General features: G+C 36.9%; 2 protein-coding genes across 6 annotated transcripts in view; one reads left to right on the forward strand and one right to left on the reverse strand.

Moving 5' to 3' along the window:
• Positions 1-348: 348 nt before the first annotated feature.
• wcd (U3 small nucleolar RNA-associated protein 18 homolog wicked) lies at positions 349-2,047 on the reverse strand. The gene is made up of 2 exons (XM_028315820.1): positions 1,884-2,047; positions 349-1,716 (listed from the first exon to the last, which is right to left on the reverse strand). The coding sequence occupies exons 1-2, from the start codon at positions 1,922-1,924 to the stop codon at positions 456-458; spliced, it is 1,302 nt and encodes a 433-aa protein (XP_028171621.1). The 5' UTR covers positions 1,925-2,047; the 3' UTR covers positions 349-455.
• Positions 2,048-6,660: 4,613 nt separating this feature from the next.
• LOC114360940 (nuclear receptor coactivator 6) overlaps positions 6,661-20,692 on the forward strand; it is a 50,610-nt gene continuing 36,578 nt past the window's right edge. For 4 of the 5 annotated variants that reach the window (XR_003656543.1, XM_028315821.1, XM_028315824.1 and 1 more), the window contains exon 1: positions 6,747-8,314. Coding sequence is in view for 4 of the 5 variants with exons in the window: in XM_028315821.1 (XP_028171622.1) it covers positions 7,347-8,314 (968 nt within the window). In the remaining variant the exon portion in view is untranslated. Of the gene's footprint in view, positions 8,315-20,692 lie in introns of all 5 variants that reach the window. The other variant, XM_028315823.1, reaches the window with a different exon arrangement.

Genomic DNA, 20,692 nt, shown 5'->3' on the forward strand with positions numbered 1-20,692 from the left:
ACTCTATAGAAGTAGTAGGTACATAACATTTTTAGCGTTTACTAGGGATTACACGCTTTTATAAGTCCCGCATCTGTTGTCACTTTCACGTAAAAACTACTGAACGCATTTGTTTTTTTTACAATGTAACTTCATCAAAACAGTGTAGTCACATCAAAATCCGTTGAGTAAACAATAATACTAAAAATGTATAGTATTATTGTTTATTATAATAGAAATGCTATAGCACAGAAAATATAATACTACAGTATAATTGGGAATTTCTGTCTTGCTTGGGTTGACTAAGTAACAGGTGTATAGCCAATTTTAGAACACCTCTATTGTGGGTCTTTTCCTAGATTTACATAACAAAACAGATTTGCAGTGGGTATTACCTACATTATTAGGTTAAATGAGGACCATATTGGTGTCAGGTTAGGTACATTAAATTAAAAGACGGGAGTTAATACAATATTTTAATAGTTTTTGTAATATTTCAATCTATACAGATTGGCATAGCCCTTGTTATTTCCTAGAGCCATATAACCACTATTAGGAGAGAAGTTTATAGTTTGTACTTTGGATAAGACTTTTGTATGTGGAGGAAAGTTGACAAACACATGGTAAGAAGGAATATGGATCAATTTTACAGCATCTGGAATTACATTTGAAGATGCAGAAAGAATTTCTGTTGTTGCATTAAATTTAAGACAAGATATCTTGGTTGTCAAGTTGCTAATTGTTTTTAAAGGCAATGGTTCATAGGTTTCCAGTTTTGTTGTGTCATAAATGTTAACAATCCCTTCTTGACTGCCCGTTGCCAACAACTTTCCACAAGGACTGACAGCTAGACAAGAAGCATTTACACACCCATTGTCATAGAATTTTTTCAACGCTCTGAATGTAGACAAATCCCAGATAGTGATTTCGCCTTGTTTGCAGTAACAATACAGCTGTTCACTGTCATGACTGAAAGTTAAAGATTCAACATTGGAGTTATGCTTCAGAGTTCTTAAAAGTTCTTTTGATGATGTACTAATCAAGTATATTTCGTCAAATCCAGTAGAAGTTGCAATGTACTTTCCATCAGGTGATAGCTTGAACAATTTTGGCCGCTTAACAATACGGGGAAGTTGTACCAATTTGGGCTCAGCTTTCACAAGGTCATAAACACAGTAACTATGGTTAAGTTCTGTAGCCAAGAATGCTTCTGACCCACTGGGATTAAATTGCGCTGACATTGTTTTCCAGTTTTTGAGTTGAAAACTATGCAATTTCTCATTGACATCTCCACCAACTGATAACAGAGACACTATACCAGCATTTCCTGATACAAGTGCAACACTTAGTTTGGGGTGGAAATCAATACAAGATATAATTCTTCCTTCATTCCTGGTTTCTGAATTAATTTTAGGTAATAATTTCATATCTAACATTTTATTTGGGAGATTAAATGTTTTACTTTTTCTCATATGACCAACAGTTCTCAGAATTCCATCATCATCATCATTACCTTCTTCTAATTTCGGTTCTGTTAGCTTTGCCCAATTTGGTGTTCCCATTAAACTTTCGTATTTTTGCTTGAGATTTTCAGTCTTTGTTTTAGCGCTGAATTGATGGTCATCCTCATCTATCCACACAGGTTTACGGTCCACATCAGGTTTTGGTTCATCGGATGGTGTAGTTTTCAACTTATCCACCAAATCTTTTGACTTGTTGAACAACAGCTTTGATAACCTAAAAAAATAACAGAATAATTATGGCAGTTGTAGTGAATTGTTATTTTATGATGAAATCGGACAATTATGTATCTTTTTGAATAAGCTCCAGAAAGTAATAATCGGTAAGAATTTTGGATAGTCATAAAATAACCTAAAAGTATGTCATCTAAAACATTAATATACCTTGATTCTTCATCGTTGATGCTGGATAATTTTCTTTTCATTTTATCTAGATGAATATGGCTTCGATAATAGATAAAGCCAACTAATTTCCAATCTTGAAATCACCACACCACCATGCGTATTTCTCGCCCACAAGCCACAACAACAACAACTTTTTTTTCTCGAAACTGTCAAAAAAGTGTCAATCATTGACAGTTAGTGCCTCTAGGGATGTAAATTACTGAAAATTATCGATAGCGATAATTTTTTCTTTATGTTATAATCGATATAATCTCATTAAAAAAATAATTAAATCTTTATTCACATACCCCCAGCATGCTCCATGTATCCCCTAGACAAGTTGCACTTTTTGATCGCTTTAAAAATCGAATCCCTTCACGGAGAGAAGAGCGTGCCAACTGTTGTTTTGCTACTGCTATTAGGGGCTAGTGTTCGATCATCATCATCATCTTTTTTTTTATTTGACAGGAGGCCATCGATCAGACGGATCACCTGTGTGTGATAGTAAGAGATTACCGTCGCCCATAGACACTCGTAGTCCCAGTATTTCAGCCATAGGACGTCTACTGCTGAACATTAGGCCTCCCCCAATGATTTCCTTATTGATCGATTGGTAGCGGCCTGGGTTGGGTCTAACGCCTTCCTGCTACCTTTATGATGTCGTCGGTCCACCTTGTGGGTGGACGTCTCACGCTGCATTTTCCAGTACGAGGCCGCCACTCCAGAACCTTGCTGCCCCATCGGCCGTCAGTACTGCGTACTATGTGCCCTGCCGATTTACCACTTCAGCTTGCTAATCCGTCGGTGTTGAATATGTTCGATGTTTTTAGAATAATGTCTACATAAGTGCCGGTAAAGATTCTGAGTTATCTGAGTCTTAGATTTTTATTAGTGAATGTTGAATTTTATCTTAGATTCTAAAATATTCAACGTTCAAGTATTAAAACATTTGAAACTGAGAACATGATATTAGTGGTTACTTTAATTTAAATCTTCGGTCAAACCAACGCGATCACACGCGATCAGCCGGCGTACAGCGATGGCGACCAATGAATTTAAGTCTGAGCCCCGATTACGGTAATTTTTAACGTCAACAATCCAGACACGCTTCTCGATTCTGCGATACGATTGGTCGTTCAACAGCGTACGTCAGCTGTTTTGACCAATCGTATCGCAGAATCAGAAACGCGTCTGGATTGTAGACGTTATAAAAGTTACCGTAATCGGGGCTCTGATCGCCATCGCTGCACGTTGGCTGATCGCGTTGGTTTGGCTGAACCTTTTTATGAGTGAGAATTATTAGATTTTGACATAATTATCTGTCAATGTCATGTCAAAAATAACCAATCATGCAGCATTTGGTTTGGACCTCGCGTCTACGTATTGCCATCTGGCGCATTTTTCAATCGCGAAAACCCTCATTGAGCCGAGAACGCTACCACAACGCTACCACGTAAATGCTGCTATTGACACTGACCAAATAATTCTAACTTTGGCTAAATTTTAAACTTTGGATAAAGTTAAAAAAAATAATGTGTTTTTTTTTCGAAATTGGTTACACCTAATTACTATAATTTATTATTTTTTAAGTATAAGTATACTTTTAAAAATGAAATATTTGAAAGTAAATTGTAAAAAGTTGTGTTCATTTATATGCAAATTATATAATTGAAGTTATAGGTAAAACGTGATTTATACAAAATGAAAAAGGTTAATAGTGTTTCTTAATATTTGGCTTCTGGGTCCATATTCGGTTGCATAAAAAATATTGTCATAATTTAAGAGTGATTTATAAATTACACTCTAGTATAGGGCAGACTAGTACCACGTGGAAGAGACCACGGCCAGTCGGGATCTACATAATTCCAGACCAGGCAAGCTTATTGTTGTAAAAGAAATGTGGACTGTATAATATGTGCGTTATAATAGATAAGAGGGATTTGAGATCAAACAGAATGTATTTTCACGAGCTCAAGTTTTCTAAGAGTCAGGTCAAAAATTAAGAACAAAAATGACAATGACACAGAGAATTTAGTTTTTACAAATCTACAGGCCGAAAGAGTATAAAGGTGGAAGGAGGATCGTTCGCAACATCACAAATACATAATAATTTACTCTTCAATGTTGGTTGCTCTTATAGACAATATGACTTTAAATTTTATAAATAATTACATTATGTTTATCGTATTTTATTAAAAACAAACTTTAGGAATATAAAAATTATGTTCTTTACATTTATGATTATTTAAATTGTGGTATTGAAAATTAGGGAAAGTTATTATTATTCGGCATGTGACGATGCACAGCATCTGGTGAGAGATGCGTCTACTTCCGGTGTAGTTTTTTACCATTTTATACCTCAAATGACGTCATTTCCGCAATTATTTAATAGGAATTGATTTGACTTACTTCCGTTTGCCGCCATCTTAGTCACCTGGGGGCGAGCTTGCTCGGAGTTCTTCATAGCGTCTTTAACTTCCAAACTAGCAACATCGTGAGCAGAAACTCTGCTCAGATTTTTACTGAAATAATTTATTTCTCAACGTTCTTATACTAAGTTTAAAATTAAAAAGTGCAATAGACCGCGCGTGTGTGACCGCGAACAACATGTACGTGATGGTGGTTGGCGCCAAAGGGGACGAGTGTCTTCCGGACGACGAGCAGGTGGACCCAGAGCGTCGGATACCGGAGAAACTCGGACCCCGGCGAGATTCAAAACGGATGAAACGAGGTACGTGGTATTGTGATAGCTTTAACACTCTTTTCGATCAAATGAGCATTCTCGCGAATCTCTATATTGTATAAATAGATTGAATAACGTACCCACAACCATCTTATACAATTTTAACGGCGGCCCCGTCAGCCCCAATCGCAAACATTACCAATCAAAATACGTTGTTAGCATCACCACAATCTAACGATAACTCTTTCTGGTACGAGTTTCTTAACAAATATCCATTTAAAAAGGCTCATTGTGCTCATAAAATAAAGCACCTACAAATGCTTTACCACATCATCAAAGCACTTTAAACTACAACTATTAGTAGACTGGGTGGCCACCCCCAACACTGAGCCAGCTTACAGCTTGAATTATTAAATTCGAATGTTTTTTGCAAATCAAGAAGCTTAATAAGTATGACAAAATGTGCTAAGTGCATCGAACATGTATACTTCTATTTTGCAACAACATATAAATTGTAATGTGACATGCAATAAACGTTTTTGAATTTGAATTTGAACATGTCACGATTCGATACTTACTACCCATGAATGCAGTATGATTGTTCCTTACTGCGTTTATCAGTAGTTTTCGTTACTTACGGTACATGTGTTAAATGACTGATTTAAATTTTTGTTCTTACAACGTAATATATGCGCCGTATCTTTACAACTTACTGCATTTATGAGTGGGAGTGTGAATCAAAATAATTTATCAAAACTTTAAATGCGCAGTAATTATACAATTATACTGCGTTTATCATAAGCCAATAACGCTTTCATGTTGAACTTTCCCAAATGACCAAGGGGTAAATGAAACAAGTATTACAAAATAATTGCTGAGATCGCTTGTTATTCAATCAAAAATTAAGATATGGCACCCACTTTTAGATCTTAAATATACCAATCTAATAAAATAAAGACTCGGTCGTTCTTTTCAGCCGAAAGACGTCCACTGCTGGACAGCGGCCTCCCCCAAGGATTTCCACAAAGACCGGTCCTGTGCCGCTCGCATACAGGAACCTGACGCGACCTTCACCAGATCATCGGTCCACCTAGTGTGAGGCTTGCCCAAGCTGCGTCTTCTAGCTCATGGTCGCCACTCAAGAAATTTCCTGCCCCAGCGGCCATCAGACAACTAAACATACAAAAGTACAAACCCTCCTACTTTGTGATATTAGTGCTGCTCTCACTGGGCATTTAGAACAAAACATGTTAATACCCTGAAATTAATCATGTTCTAATCTAGTTCTGTTACAGAAACTCGAAAACTTTCATCACATAGCGCCATTGGTAAGTAGTCACCAGGAGCTAATAAACAAGTCTCTCACCAGATGCTGTGCATCGTCACATGCCGAATAATAGTACAAGTTTTACAAAACAATAAAACTTGTATTATTGAGCAGAGACGATGCACAGCATCCCAAGAAGGCCTCCTGGTGAGCTCTCTATGAAGAACTCCGAGCAAGCTCGCCCCCAGGTGACTAAGATGGCGGCAAACGGAAGTAAGTCAAATCAATTCCTATTAAATAATTGCGGAAATGACGTCATTTGAGGTATAAAATGGTAAAAAACTACACCGGAAGTAGACGCATCTCTCACCAGATGCTGTGCATCGTCTCTGCTCAATAATACAAGTTTTATTGTTTTGTAAAACTTGTACTATTATGCCTAAGAAACCATTATGCATTTAGAAAACAATGCATATCAGAGTTTATGCGAAAAAACTTTATGCAAATACTGTTATGCCAAACTAAATTATGATGAAAAATGTTATGCGTCTGAGAGGGAAGGGAACCCTTGGCTTCTTACCCTTATCAACACTTGTATGTATTGAAATCAATCAAGAAGAATATACTTATCGATGTTTTGTAACATCCTTATAGACACCATTGTCACTGAAATCTGGCCAAAGGAAGGAGAGTCTTTGAAAAAGGTTCTTCCAAAAAGATTTTCCAACTCCAAGTCCAACCATAGATAATTATTTACTTTCTATTTTTATAAATGGCAACAAAAAAGTCGGTAAAACAGTTCGTGTCAAACATTTACACCAATGTAAACTAGATAGCGCTAGTATCGATATTGCATCTCTGTCACTCTTTTCGATACGGTGTGTAGGTTTTTGAAGAATTCAATCTACTTCTCGTCGTGTAATAAGCCTCAATTTCTTCTTTCATTTGATAATCGCAGTGTTTCACATTGTAAGCATCATCTCCGGAATTGTGCAAAACATTTTATAAGTAAAAGTGGGATTTATATTTTTAATGAACTTCGGTAATCAGTGATTGAATCAAAACAATGTTTTTGTGTGAAATAAGCAAGTGAAGAAAGATGAAGCGAACATTATTCATACTGTGACCTTTTCACACCGTCAGGAGCATTTTATATCATGATGGGCCCTATAAGAATAATTAAATTCCAATAGTAAGAAACAAATCGTGCGCTACCAGTTTTATTGCCAGGTACTAAAGCTTTACAATGGGTCCGAAAAGGGCTCCGCCATAAAATTATCACTGTCAGGCTTCGAGGGTCATCGTAAAACTAATAGACAGTTGATGACTTCGATTCCTAAAAACTCAGCAGAGAATGTCGCAACGGCCCCGGAGCGCCGGGTGGACGACAAGCGATGATCGGAGGGTCGAAAGCGATGCCAGGTGTAGTCCCGTACGGTCCGGCACAGGATCGCGTCTCGGTGCGTTCAGCTAGTGAGCAGCCGGCTTACTCGGCGTGTGATGTGTCTGCGCGATGTCAGGCAAGCCCGCCAGTGTGGGCGCGTCGCGAGCAGGCGTGCCCGGCGCCCCGGCGCGCGTGCTGGTGTACGTGGCGGACCCGCGCCAGCTAGAGCCCGGCGCCGCGGCGTCTGAGCCGCCCGCCGCGCCGCCGCCCTCGCCCCTCGACGCGCTCTACCTGCCCGACCCGCACCAGCTCGCCGTGCCCCGGAACGCCCTCTACAGGACCCAGGTCGACTGCAGTGAGCAGAGGAACCGATCCAACGCTGTCTTCTACAAATCTGCCAATGATGTCGATGGGAAACTCGGTGTGTTCGGTTCCCCTGACAACGTTCCCCATCGTCCTGACTTCTTGCAGATACCGCAATTTCTAAAAGACCAAAATTTAAAAGTTGACGATGTTAAAGTGAATGAACACACAGGAAATCTAAACATTAAAACTGACTGTGTAAATTCAGTGAGTGCGGTTGAATCGTTTCAATCTAGGGTGACTTTGGAAGGAGGTGATTTGGCTACATATCAAAGATGTGCTGGCCAGTTAGGTCCCGATAGTGCTATGCCCTCTATGCATCAAGTGGCGCTGCAGCACGGCCACAACCAGTTCAGTGAAAGTGTCACGGTGCAGGCCAGTGGTGACGGTTCAAACTCTGGTGACCGAGAGTTGTCGAGAAGTTATGTGAACTATCAAGTTTTAGAACAAAGTGTATCTCACCAGTCAATAGTGAATCAAAGTATAAGTATATTGAATCAGCAAGTGGGAGTGAGTAGAGGAATTGCTAGTGAAGGTGACAGTGGGCCCACTCCTCAGCTGGTTCGGACTGCAGACGGAGTAGTGTTGGCAGTATTACCATCGTCTGTCCTACCTCAAGCTGTCGACAGCACTGATCTCAACACCAGGACTGTGCCCTCTGATTCTCCACAGACTATTATTGTGCCTTTGGGTTGGAGGAGAATCATAAATGGAACATCAGTACTCTACATCAGGTAATTAAAATTTATCTTTTTTGATTTTTTCTTATTTATTTTAATTAAATTTTTATTATCTTCAAATTCAATTATGTATATTTCCTGATGTTTAGTATGGAAAATTAATATGCAGACTAATTTTTCTACAAACTGCAGAAATAATACATAGAAACATATTGTTCTTTTAACACAGAGGATACCTAAACCACAAACAGTTTTCATTATTGCATTATCATCAAATTACACACAGGATACTATGTTTTTCATCCAATTATTGTTAGAATAGGCCGAATACTATGTTTTTTTTTATACAGTATGTCCATTAAATGTGATCCTAGCTAAATCTCTTTTGAAAGAAAAATTGTAAATTATAATTGAAATAATGAGTGCTAGTATTTCTTAAATTGCTGGCTTTTTTGGAGCAATATCGCATCGTTAAACATATCTACCATTGTAATTTGTAGCATACAAATACTAACAATAACTTGGAGGCCCTGTAATTATCGTATTAACATTTTTACTGGGTTAATTTAAGAATCATCATCATACGTCGCTAAAAGTTTACCCCTAGGCAAGGGGTATAGATTAGAGATGAAACGGATAGTTGTTTGGCCGGATACCGGATACCGGATATCCGGCCAGCTGCTAGGCCGGGTAGCCGGATATCCGGCGGCCGGATAGTTGGCCCATTGTCTCGTTGCATGTCGTGACGAGTTTAGCGCCGCACAGGTGCTTCGAACGCGATCAGTGGGTCTATTAGTAGACTAGACTAGTCACACTTTTCGAAAATCGAATCCGTCCGAATAGAATGTCAGATTTTGCCACTTGTCTTGGGGGCAGAACAATTCGGCCGATTTCGGTTGCTATCGTGAGTGTGTGATTGAATAGCGAAAATAAAATTAGTTTACTTGTTGCGTAATCTGACTGAACTGCATGCATCATGTCATCAGACCATCAGTGAAAAAAAGATCGCCTTTTTTATTTGGCAATATTTTGTTTGACATTAACAGATTTACTACTTTATGTATTCGTCATTAGAGTGAATTTATTTATTTAAACTTTTATGCCAAAACAAATTTGTACATAAGGCGAACTTAATGCACTAAAGCATTCTCGACCAGTTTACCTTTGGGTTGAGCAGAAAAGAAATTTGTTTGGCGGTACTTCTAGTGCAGGAAAGAAAAACAAAAACAAATATGCTACATACATAGATAATACAGGGTGGAATTTTGTAATGCCACCTGGAGGGAAAGTACTCTTAATATTGTAGATAGAAAATTTTACTGAAAGAAAACATTCCTTTATTTTTGAAAAGAAAAAGAACTGTATTCAAAGATTCTCAAAATTTTTTGGAAAATTCACTACCATGCCATACAATTTTCTGTACATAATTTAATAAAATAATTTAAGATTTCATGGTTTTCCTTTTCATTTGATTTATCAAGTTTGTTAGAGAGATTTCATCCTTATACTTAACCCTAACGATCGATGTAATAAAAATACGGGGTGTAATTTTTAACAGATTTTAGTTGGTTCGATTCCCGGGTGTGGCAAGCAAATTTTTTCAAATCTTTGAATGCAGTTCTATTTCTTTTCAAAAATAAAGGAATGTTTTCTTTGAGAAAAATTTTCTATCTACAATATTAGGGTACTTTCCCTCCAGGTGGCGTTACAAAATTCCACCCTATATATAAAATATCTAATAAATAAATACATACATAAAATAGATGATTGAGTTAAACTGAAATTACAATTCATGAAGATGAAATCATGTGAAGGAAGTGATTATGGACAGATTTTTTAAAAGAAAACTTACTAGACGCTTGCCTGGTCTCTTCAGGCAGAGAGTTCCAGAGCCTTATGGCCCAGATATGAATAGCCCAGAAAAAGAAATTAGTTTTTTGAAAGGCCTTAATATGGCTTTTTTGTAACTTTTTGGACTTTAAATAAAAGCCGTCATTATTATAAGCCATTTTATTGATATTTACCTCAAAGATTAATGTATTTCATTTTATTATAGGAAATTGTCGTAGTTTTTTAATATCCGGTATCCGGCCGGATAGTGAGTTACTATCCGGTATCCGGCCGTATAGTAAATTTAGGCCGGATATCCGGCCTACCGGATAGTTACCGGATATCCGTTTCATCTCTAGTATAGATTACCCTAGGTCACGAAACCGGCATGCGATATAATATAGGTACAGTAGAATCTCGATTATCCGGACTTCGATTATCCGGATATCCGATTATCCGGACTCGTATTTCACGGCTCTAATTACCGATTTAGGACCTGGACCCATCACCACAGTACGGCACCGCCTCTGATACGGCTCGGCGCCGCCACCGTAACACGGTACGGACGTCGTCTTGGTTAATTGTTAAAAGAAATGGATCCACTCAATGGTCTAAATGTCGTTTGTAAACGTCGTCTTTTCTATAGTAAAAAGTTAATTATTATTTAATTTTACTTTGAAATCGATTATCCGGAACACCCCTGGTTTTAATTGATCCGGATAATCGAGATTCTACTGTACTACAATTATTCTCTCTTATAGTCATTGAAAACCGTTTTCCCCACGCGTCATAACTAAATAGGCCTGCCAAACTTTAACGCAAAGTGATACACTGTACCGTTACTCTTTAAAAAATCATGATGCGTACGCAATACGACAATATTCACGCAATTCCCGATTAAAATTGTGACCATCAAAGTTTTAAATTCTATTTGGAATCCAATTAAAGTTAAGGCTTGATAAAAGCGGTTATAAAAAGTATATATTTTATGTCTTAACAATCAATGCTCAGATAGTTAAGCAGTAATGAAGTACCCGGAGGAACACGGCGGTGAACGAGTGCGCAGATCGTGCGTTAACGTTAAATCAATCCGGCGCAAGTGGACAAACCAGTCGGGCAGCTGTGCAGACGCAGCCCGATGCAAGTGACGAAAGACAAAAACTACGCGATACCTACCAAACACACTTACTTACTACTTTTACATTTTGAAATATTATTGTAAATAACGATTACTTGCATAAACTCATTTTACGGCGATTTTTAAAAATTTATTATTATTATTCTTTTAAAATAAAAACTAATAATTTGATAACGAAACATACCAATTCATTTGGGCACATTTTAACCAAGACGAACCAAATACATATTTCTAAAAAAAGGATTTATTTAAAACTGGCTCTATTAAATGTATTAGCGCAGTTTCAATTGATGCAATGTTGCAAAATGTGAATTTTTACATTGAACTTTTAAGTCTTGCAGTTTGTTTTAATCTCGTTAGAATGTTTTACGTTTTATCGCGTCATTTAAATAACCCTAGCGGTGTAGGGCGAGGCGAAGCGATTCCATTGTTGTGGGTCGCTTGTACTCATTACGCGGTTCCTTCTTATCTGTCATTGGCAGTACAATGCCGAAGCCGTACTATATTGCAGCTCACGCACCTTGGGCGGCCGAGCCAGACTTCGTTATTATAATTATGATACTCAACAATCTTATTTACTGTTTCCCTTTTACAGGTGACTAAACAGTCAAATACAATGAAACGAGATTACTCATCAAGCTCTAGATTTTTACGACATGATTGATTGGGTGAAAGAAACCCCATAAAGGGTTAAATAAAATCATCCTGATTTTTATTATTTGCTTATTTAATATGAATTTACGTAAGACAGTCTTACCAATCTGTTGAATCTGGTGTTAGGATGCATAGCATACTTGCAATACCGGGTTGATAAAGTTTGAGGGTTTTAAGCTCAGCAGCTGATCTAACAATTGAAACCAGTTGAATGTCACCCTGTCACCTGCTCATGTCATTGCGCTAACTAAAAGCTGCTGTACTGATTTATGGCTCAGCCTTGTACAAATGCAGATGATACAGTGAACAAAGTAAGCTTGTTTTCTTTCGAAAGTCGCATAAACACTTGGATTTCTCTGGCCTCCTTTGTGATGAGTTGCACAATGTTGGGATCGTCCGTCTTTAAAAGCGTACGGGCCGTCTCAATTGTTTCGACAGATTCGATGGGCGTCACCCATACGCTCTGATCCGATTTACAATTCGTTCCGACTTTCTTTACAAGGCAGACAATGGCTTTCAACCATAGTTTTCAATGCCCTAAGTAGCCACCCGTGGTGTAAAATTCTTTATTTAGCTTTAGGGTCCGTCATAAATTTTAACCTCGGTGACATCTATACAGTGACGTAACTTACCTACACTACATCTTATTTATGTGCTTTTTTATGGATGTCGACATCCCCATCTGCCAACGCCGCCGCTGAAGAAATCACGGAAGTGCTGCGTAAGAGTATAACTAAACTAGATTTCTTCATAAAACTGAGACGAACCTGGTACCGTCAAAAACTACGATTTTCACACGACCCCTTTCTACCTAAGAATATCCAGAATTTTATGGTTTTGTGCGGGTGCCGGCATTGTATTCCAAAGCGAAATTTATGGACTTTACTTAGGTCGATGGCAGTCAGTAAAACTTTACAATGTCCCTAATTTGAGATTTACAGTCCCATTCAATGATGAATGGCTATTGTGAAATGTAATATGGAGCCCGCTATAAAACAAAGTTGGAAAATATAATATTAACACAATATGTTTTGAGATTATGATATATTTTTGTCGTGGAGCATGACAAAAATATATCATATGTATTAAATATTTAGACAAGTAACATAAAAAGCCACAAGAAACAAAGCTGACTTGCGAGTTTTTACGTAATTTTATTTTACTGACTTTGAATCTTATCTTGATTGTAATTAATCATAATTTCTTTAGAAATTCTTTCTACGAAATAATAACATATTATCACCAGACTGGCTTTCTCACTTTTCATTAAACAAATCAAACAGTGGTGTGGTGTATCAGAAAGACAACAATCGGCCAAGAAGGTGATTTGGTAGATAAATCAATCGGAAAGCAATAGAAAAAATGTCATTAAATAAATTAAATTAAAGTAAGTGGGATACTGTTGTGTCCTGTTGCTGTTTTGTTGTTCAATACGATCGCATCGTTATTTCAATGAGATTTAAGATAGCATGTAATTATGTAGAATTGTAGAGCATTACAACGAATATCTTAAGAAGAACCTAAGCAGAAAATAATTGACAATCATATTAGCTAATATCAGTAATTATTTAAAAAACCTAATATTACTGAAAAAAATGAGAAATGAAGTCCAATCTTCGGTTCCGTAAATCAACTAAACATCTAGGATAATCCTTTAATACCTAAGAACCTCGCACTATTAGTCTAATCTCTTGACTATAATCTGGTAGTCACTTTCAGGAAAACGTAAAATTAAGGATTTAACTTCAGTCAATATGCCATTTGGTTCATTTAGGTAGGTTACTTCGAACACGCGTTGACCTCTGTAGAGCTCCGATGCGGAAATAATACGGATTACGTAAGTCGTGTCGAACATTTTTTATTGCTCTATTAAATGAGGCACACCGTCGGGTGGAGAGCGTCTCAACAACAAACAAATTTAATATCCATGATACGACCATTAGAACTACTGTTAATTGCGAATGTTCATTCCGGAACGTTTGAACGTAGCCTATCGTCGATGTAAAGTAATTGGTCAAGGTGCCATCACGTATTTGTAATTACAGTAAAGCAGTGCTTTTAGTGTAGTTTAGATAAATAATTGAAAACAAATTACTCCCATAGAATTTATCAAGTGAGTACCTAAATCGTATTGATTTAAATAATTTTTACTCTTGAAAGTTTGTAAATTGCCAGTTTTTAAGTCTGGTAAAAGCCTGGTAGAGTTTACCGGATGCGCTTGCTCATATGGGTTCCAGACGGCCGAAGCAAAACGAAACGTGTGCTCTCAATCGTTCCCACAGAAAACTTAACCAAGGGGATCGAGTCAAGGTTACCATGCGAATCTAACAAAAACACTTTGAATTATGCTTTACAAAAACTAGGCGTTGTTACACGTTCTGCAGTATTCAAGGGAATTTATTTGCTTTGCGATGTAGCGCTTGGCATGTGGCAGGTGTTGCCGCGGACCTGAACTTGACTAGACAACATTTTATGCGCCTTTCAACCGATACTTACTGTCAAGTCGTTTTGTTGATCGGGACTCGCTTAATGACTCGAGACAACTCTGTGTAAGCCGTGAAGTGACTTTTCGTTTCGTAAACTAACCATTTGTCCACTAACTTTCTGATGATAGAAACGATAGATTTCAATCTGAATTAATTGTTAACGTCATTGTAAACGACAAGTTGTTTAAACACCGCGTTTCTATCTGCCGTAGCATACTTACAGAATAATGTAAACGATAAGAAAGCATGCGCTTAGCATACTAAGCAAGTTGCTTAACTGCACAGAGCTGCAGAGATAAGCTAATGAAATGTATCGTGCTCTCCGTATGTATGTTGTAAGTAGGTACAAACATATTTTAATGTACCTTCGTCCTTTCTTATCGTAAGATACAGTAAGGTGATACTAAAATTCTAAAATGGATATTGGCGTAAAAATAAACTCATCAACTGAAAACAACTAAGCAAGCTGAAAAAAATCTTAATTGCCTACACACCTGATTGGTGTTACAATATTATTATATTAAACTGAAGTCAGTGTTAATTGATGTAACGTTCTAATAAATAAATTAATAATACCATGCTGCAGCTCAAAACCTATAGAATGTTCGCAAATCGGTGAAGGTAACGCTCTGATCGCGTGCCGCACCGTGGCGGCCATTCACCTGCCCCTGATTTTAGCGAAGCCAATAAGCAACTAGGGTGCCTAAATATGGTAATATCCTTAAAATCTTACGAACTTCTCGTACCTTAAACAGGAAATAATGATGATAAAAGATAAAGTAGGTTTCTGTTTTCATATAGACCAGTCCTCTAAAAAAAAAATTTTGCTTTCGAAATTATTTCCAAACGAAATAAATTACTTTTCTCTACTCCGAAAAAAGAACGTACCTAATCACCTATCATAAGAGTATTTTTGAAAGTTTTCGAGAGAGATCTCTTCATAATCATTAACAATGGTGCTAAGTGCCCTGGTTCGTGCGGTCTGCGGAACGTCCGCATAGGTCTTAGAGATTGAGATTGAATTGCTTATTTTTACAGTGACTTTCGGCACACTTTCGGTGTGTCATCCATGTTTGGTAGATTATCTCCTTTTGTCGTAACGTAAATATAGATATCAAATAGCTCGCGCTCAAGGCCTTTTTCTAAAATTATATTAATATCACACAATAAATCGTTCTTACTAAAAATATAAATATTTAGAATGGCACATGTGAGGTACATGTGTACACCAAATGTACCTTTATTTTGTCAATGAATTGTATTTATGTAATAAATAGAAAGAGTAGACTAATAATAGAACGCTGTTTTCTATTTTTCTGCCTTTATTTCACAGTTGATAGAAGTTAACAAAACAAGTGACGGCTTGTTTCTCTTTTTAGTAACGTAATACAATATTATTTTATATTATACCTAATAACCTGCTTAAGCATTATTTTATTTGAAGTCACAAGACATGGCAAAATATTATTAGCTAAATAATAAAAACAAAATCAAACAAATTGTAGCAATCAACAAAGAGCGCCATTGTGCTTCGTCGTGTTTGTATTGATAAAGTCCACTCTCTAAACATCTGGTGATAGGATACATTAAAAAATGAGTCGTATTCATTCGGAAACCTTTGACGGCCGCCGAGCTAAGAGTGTCCTTTATCGAGCGACCCCGACCCATATCAACCTCGTTCCCCTCACATGAATAAATAAAAGCTCAATTTGTAGCTCGGGCGTTTAACCGACGCATCGATAGAGGTAAGCGCCTCCGGTATAAAAAGGGGTCTTCTTTCACTGGGCTTGCATGCCAACTAAACTGAATCAAAAAGAGGTTTAATAGGGTCCGAAGAAGTCATGTCTCAAACTGAAGGTTGGGCTATCTTTAGACTTTTAGACGACAATTGAAAATCCATTTATCTCATCTGTTTGTCTTAAACATCTAGCCATCATGTTTCATGCAAAGTATACGTGAATTAATGCAATTGTTAGTTTAAACAGCGACAATCTAATCGATCGCACAATTTTCGAAATATTGTTTAAAGTTGTATCGAAAGTAATATTATTTGTCATGGCAAGTCTAAACCATTAATGGTGCGTGCAGTGCAATGCACGCACACAACGATCACTTGTACATCATTAACTTTAACTCATAAAGCTAATAGGAATCAAAAATACTAGACAGTAAATTAACCATTCATAATATCTTTAGTAATAATTAATGATATTAAATATTTTGTAGATTACTATAATACATAAATTCGGGATGTCTGAACTTTTGCAGTAAAAATGATAACAAAATAAGTGTATACAATGTACAAGATATTTTTTCAAAAAGCAAGCACCTCTGATGACATAATATAATCAGGTAGAAGAAAGAAACTGGCAATAAAACGAGTCACACACATTTTGCACGTTAAACTTGTCGGTTAAAGTAATTACCAGGTGAAATAACCATCAATTATATTTTCGTTTTCACTGTTACCTCGTAGTCAAAGTAAAGTTCATTATTTATTTATACAAAGGGTTCAATGTAGGTTCAATTATGTTGTGACGTGAGCTGTCAACGTTAAACAAATATTATGTTTTCGAAAAAGGGTAACACTTAAATAGGTTCATTTGTTATTTTTACACAAAGTAAAGGTTGAAAATGAGATCCAAATATTATACATTGTAAAGTACTACATAAAAATAAAAAATGTTCATGCTATACTTAGGCATTCTATTAAAAATTAGACTGAATTCTCAAAAAGATGGAAAACTAAAGTAGGCACACGGCACATCAAGCTAAACTGTGGCATCATGTAAGTGTATGCGATTTTGCATCAAAATGTAGAGTGTTGCTTACTAACGTATAAGTGAATTGTGGCCAATCTATTGTCGATGGATATTGTATTCTTGAGAGAAGATCGCGTCTTCTCAAGCTGTAAGCGTTATTTAACTATTCTATCAGGTGCGTCTTTGACAAAAGCTCCAAGTTTGCTGGCATTAGATACATCATATAAATAAATAGTCGAGAATATCGCTCCAATATACCCGGAGACATCGGACTTCCAGCAGCTATGTAGGTACTGAAAGTTGACCAATGGAAACCGCCTTATAAAATAAAGATTATCAAACGAAAACTGTAAAATTATTCGGAAAAAAGGAGATGTGGTTAATCGGCCAATGATTCTAGTTTTAGATGTTCTATAACAGGGCTGTCCAAACCATGGCCCGCGGGCCGCGTGCGCCCTGTTATTGCGGCTCGGATTATTGCGGCCCGTAGAATCTTTTTTGGATCACATGGACGAAATAATCGTCGAATTTGAACGGCGTTTTGCAGATTTAAAAAAAATTGAGAGTGATTAGCACTCTTCACTCATCCATTAACGATCGCAGTTGAGAGTGTGAAGATTGGTTAACAACTGGAACTGTGTGATCTGCAATCAGACCCCTTTTACAGGGGCAGAACTGTAACAGGACTTGATTTTTTTAAGCTCCTCGCTGAACGTTTCCCGAATCTGACGAATTTCGGGCAAAAAATGGAAATCTTCATTGACAGATACTGCACTTAAACATGCACTGCGCCTAGCTACTAGTATTGAGGTTGATATTGACAGAATTGTAAAAGACAAATTAATTAAAAAGTAGATAATAAATAATGATATTATTATTACCAGTATTTCATTTTTATAAATATTTTGCGGCCCACCAATATTTATTGGCCCTGGGTCCCATCTAGTTTGGACACCCCTGTTCTATAATGACAATTCGCATTATTCAATCTCATCGATCAAAGAATATACAGGGTGTCCCAAAAACAATGGATAACCCTGTAACCATCGATAGGCCTCTCCATGGTCTCCCTAACGTCCAATTTTGACCCCAGCAAAAATATCACCGTTTTCAAGATTTTTAAGTTTTTGTGCATTTTTAGAAAATTGCCACCTGCGATTACTTTTTCTCATGCCATTTCTACAAATGAGGATACTTTTCAATCTAGTTTTTTTCCTTATCACAAGGGATAGTTGGGCTATCAAAAGAAAAGATTAAAGTTCAACAAACTAGTTTAAAAGTATGAAAATTTTAACAAATTGCAGAGAAGAAGGAAAAATTAATTCATTGTCTTGCACTTTTGATCAGCCATCGTGTAAAAAAAAAATGTAGAAAGACCATCGNAGTGTAGGAATTAAAATAAAGCAACATTTTATCGTCATCATCATCATCATTTCAGCCATAGGACGTCCACTGCTGAACATAGGCCTGTATCCCAATGATTTTCATTTTCGTACCGGAGAGCGCATCGTAGGACGTCCACCTACAAAGTGGACCGACGACCTCATAAAGATAAGCAGGAAGGTGCTGTATGCAGGCCGCTACCAAGCGGTCATTATGAAAATCATTAGGGTACAGGCCTATGTTCAGCAGTGGACGTCCTATGGCTGAAATGATGATGATGATGACGATAAAATGTTGCTTTATTTAAATTCCTACGCTAAAAATTATCCATTTGTATTTAATGCCACTATGCAGTCCTAGTTTAACTATTACGAGAAAAACTCATTTTTGCAGTTTTCATACTAGTTGCTATTCAAGTAGCCTTAAAGATAAAAATAATACAGACTACATAGGCTTGTGATACCTTTTTAGAATCTCAATTAACCAAGGAAGTTTTTAAGATAATGGGCACGATGGTCTCCCTACATTTTTTTTACACGATGGCTGATCAAAAGTGCAAGACAATGAATTAATTTTTCCTTCTCTTCTGCAATTTCTTAAAATTTTCATACTTTCAAACTAGTCTGTTGAACTTTAATCTTTTCTTTTGATAGCCCAACTATCCCTTGTGATAAGAAAAAAAAACTAGATTGAAAAGTATCCTCATTTGTAGAAATGGCATGAGAAAAAGTAATCGCAGGTGGCAATTTTCTAAAAATGCACAAAAACTTAAAAATCTTGAAAACGGTGATATTTTTATTGGGGTCAAAAATGGACGTTAGGGAGATCATGGCGAGGCCTATCGATGGTTACAGGGTTATCCATTGTTTTTGGGACACCCTGTATTTCACATCTTGTCAGTTAAAAATAGAAAAACGGAGATAAGAAAAATCAATAATTATAATAATAGGTCGTGGTCATGCATGTGTAAAATGTCATTCACAAGAAATGCCAACGCAAGCTAGTAAGCTACTAATTAAACTTAACTGAGTAGATTATTATTATGTTAAAGGGGACTATTAAATTGCGACTAGCCACGCTGGGCGTTCCCTATATCGCCCAAGAAAAAGGGCTGCACTAGCCAAGTTAGTAAGCCGTGACTCATGCAAGGAAACCCTTCCGTGACTCAACTGGTTATCGGATTGCTGACGCTCACCCTACTGGTATTGATAACGTGGTGTCGCATGTAGAGCCATTATTGTCTTAGAATTTATAATTAATTTAGGTGCCTTCAGTCTTGTTTTTATAAATAAGTACCTATAAAGACATGAAAATAGATGAGGCAATTGTTAAAAACCTGTCAGATGACAGGTAACAACTGTTATGACCTTGTAGTTTAGACTTACATTAAGTCGCTAACAAGTAAATTGTCTCCTTGGTTTCTTATTTTGTTTGTGTCAATGTTTTTATCAGATAACTTCGGTACAAACTACTAAACTATCGACAATTGGGTCGTATTTTTCTCATTAATTAATGAGAAAAATACATCCACCTATTCTTGACTACAGGCATGACAATGCATGCTTGCACGGTGACAATTTAAGTGAATAGACAAGAACTATTTGTATAGGCGCAAGCATTTACGTGCAACATATTTCTCAATCTAACTGTCGCTGTGTTTGTATGGCGGTATATGTTGGCACCCCGCCAGAATATTTCACCCATTATATGATGCTCCGCCTGCGTTCACAAAGGGAATGAGATCAATCACTGCACGCTAGAGACGATTACTGTTGTGCAGACTAAAGGATATTACGTATTTTACAACTTATCTGTTACTTTTTCTTTGATTTGCTGACTCGACACTTCTATTTCACCGTTAAGGATTTGGTATGTCATGTTTTCTGCATCTATACAGTAACTAACTCGTCAAACATGTGCTCTTTAATTTTTCTTATACATATTATTAAGTTCCAAGCTGTTTGTATTCTCTGACTATCTTCGAATCTGGTTTATGTTAGTTTAAGTGCCCTTTCGATAAAGAAGTCATCCAGATATCAACTGTACCTAATTTTGTGGTCAAGGTTTCTATAAGGAAGAAGATAGTATCTGAAGTATTCGCTGGTGTCCTTAATAAAATAGGTTTTCCCAATAACAACCAAAAGATCAAATGGATAATTATTTATTAGCAAAAAATGGA

This window comes from Ostrinia furnacalis, unplaced genomic scaffold, assembly GCF_004193835.3.
Source record: "Ostrinia furnacalis isolate ACB-3 unplaced genomic scaffold, ASM419383v2 OfSCF5321, whole genome shotgun sequence".
NCBI classification, from domain to species: domain Eukaryota; kingdom Metazoa; phylum Arthropoda; class Insecta; order Lepidoptera; family Crambidae; genus Ostrinia; species Ostrinia furnacalis.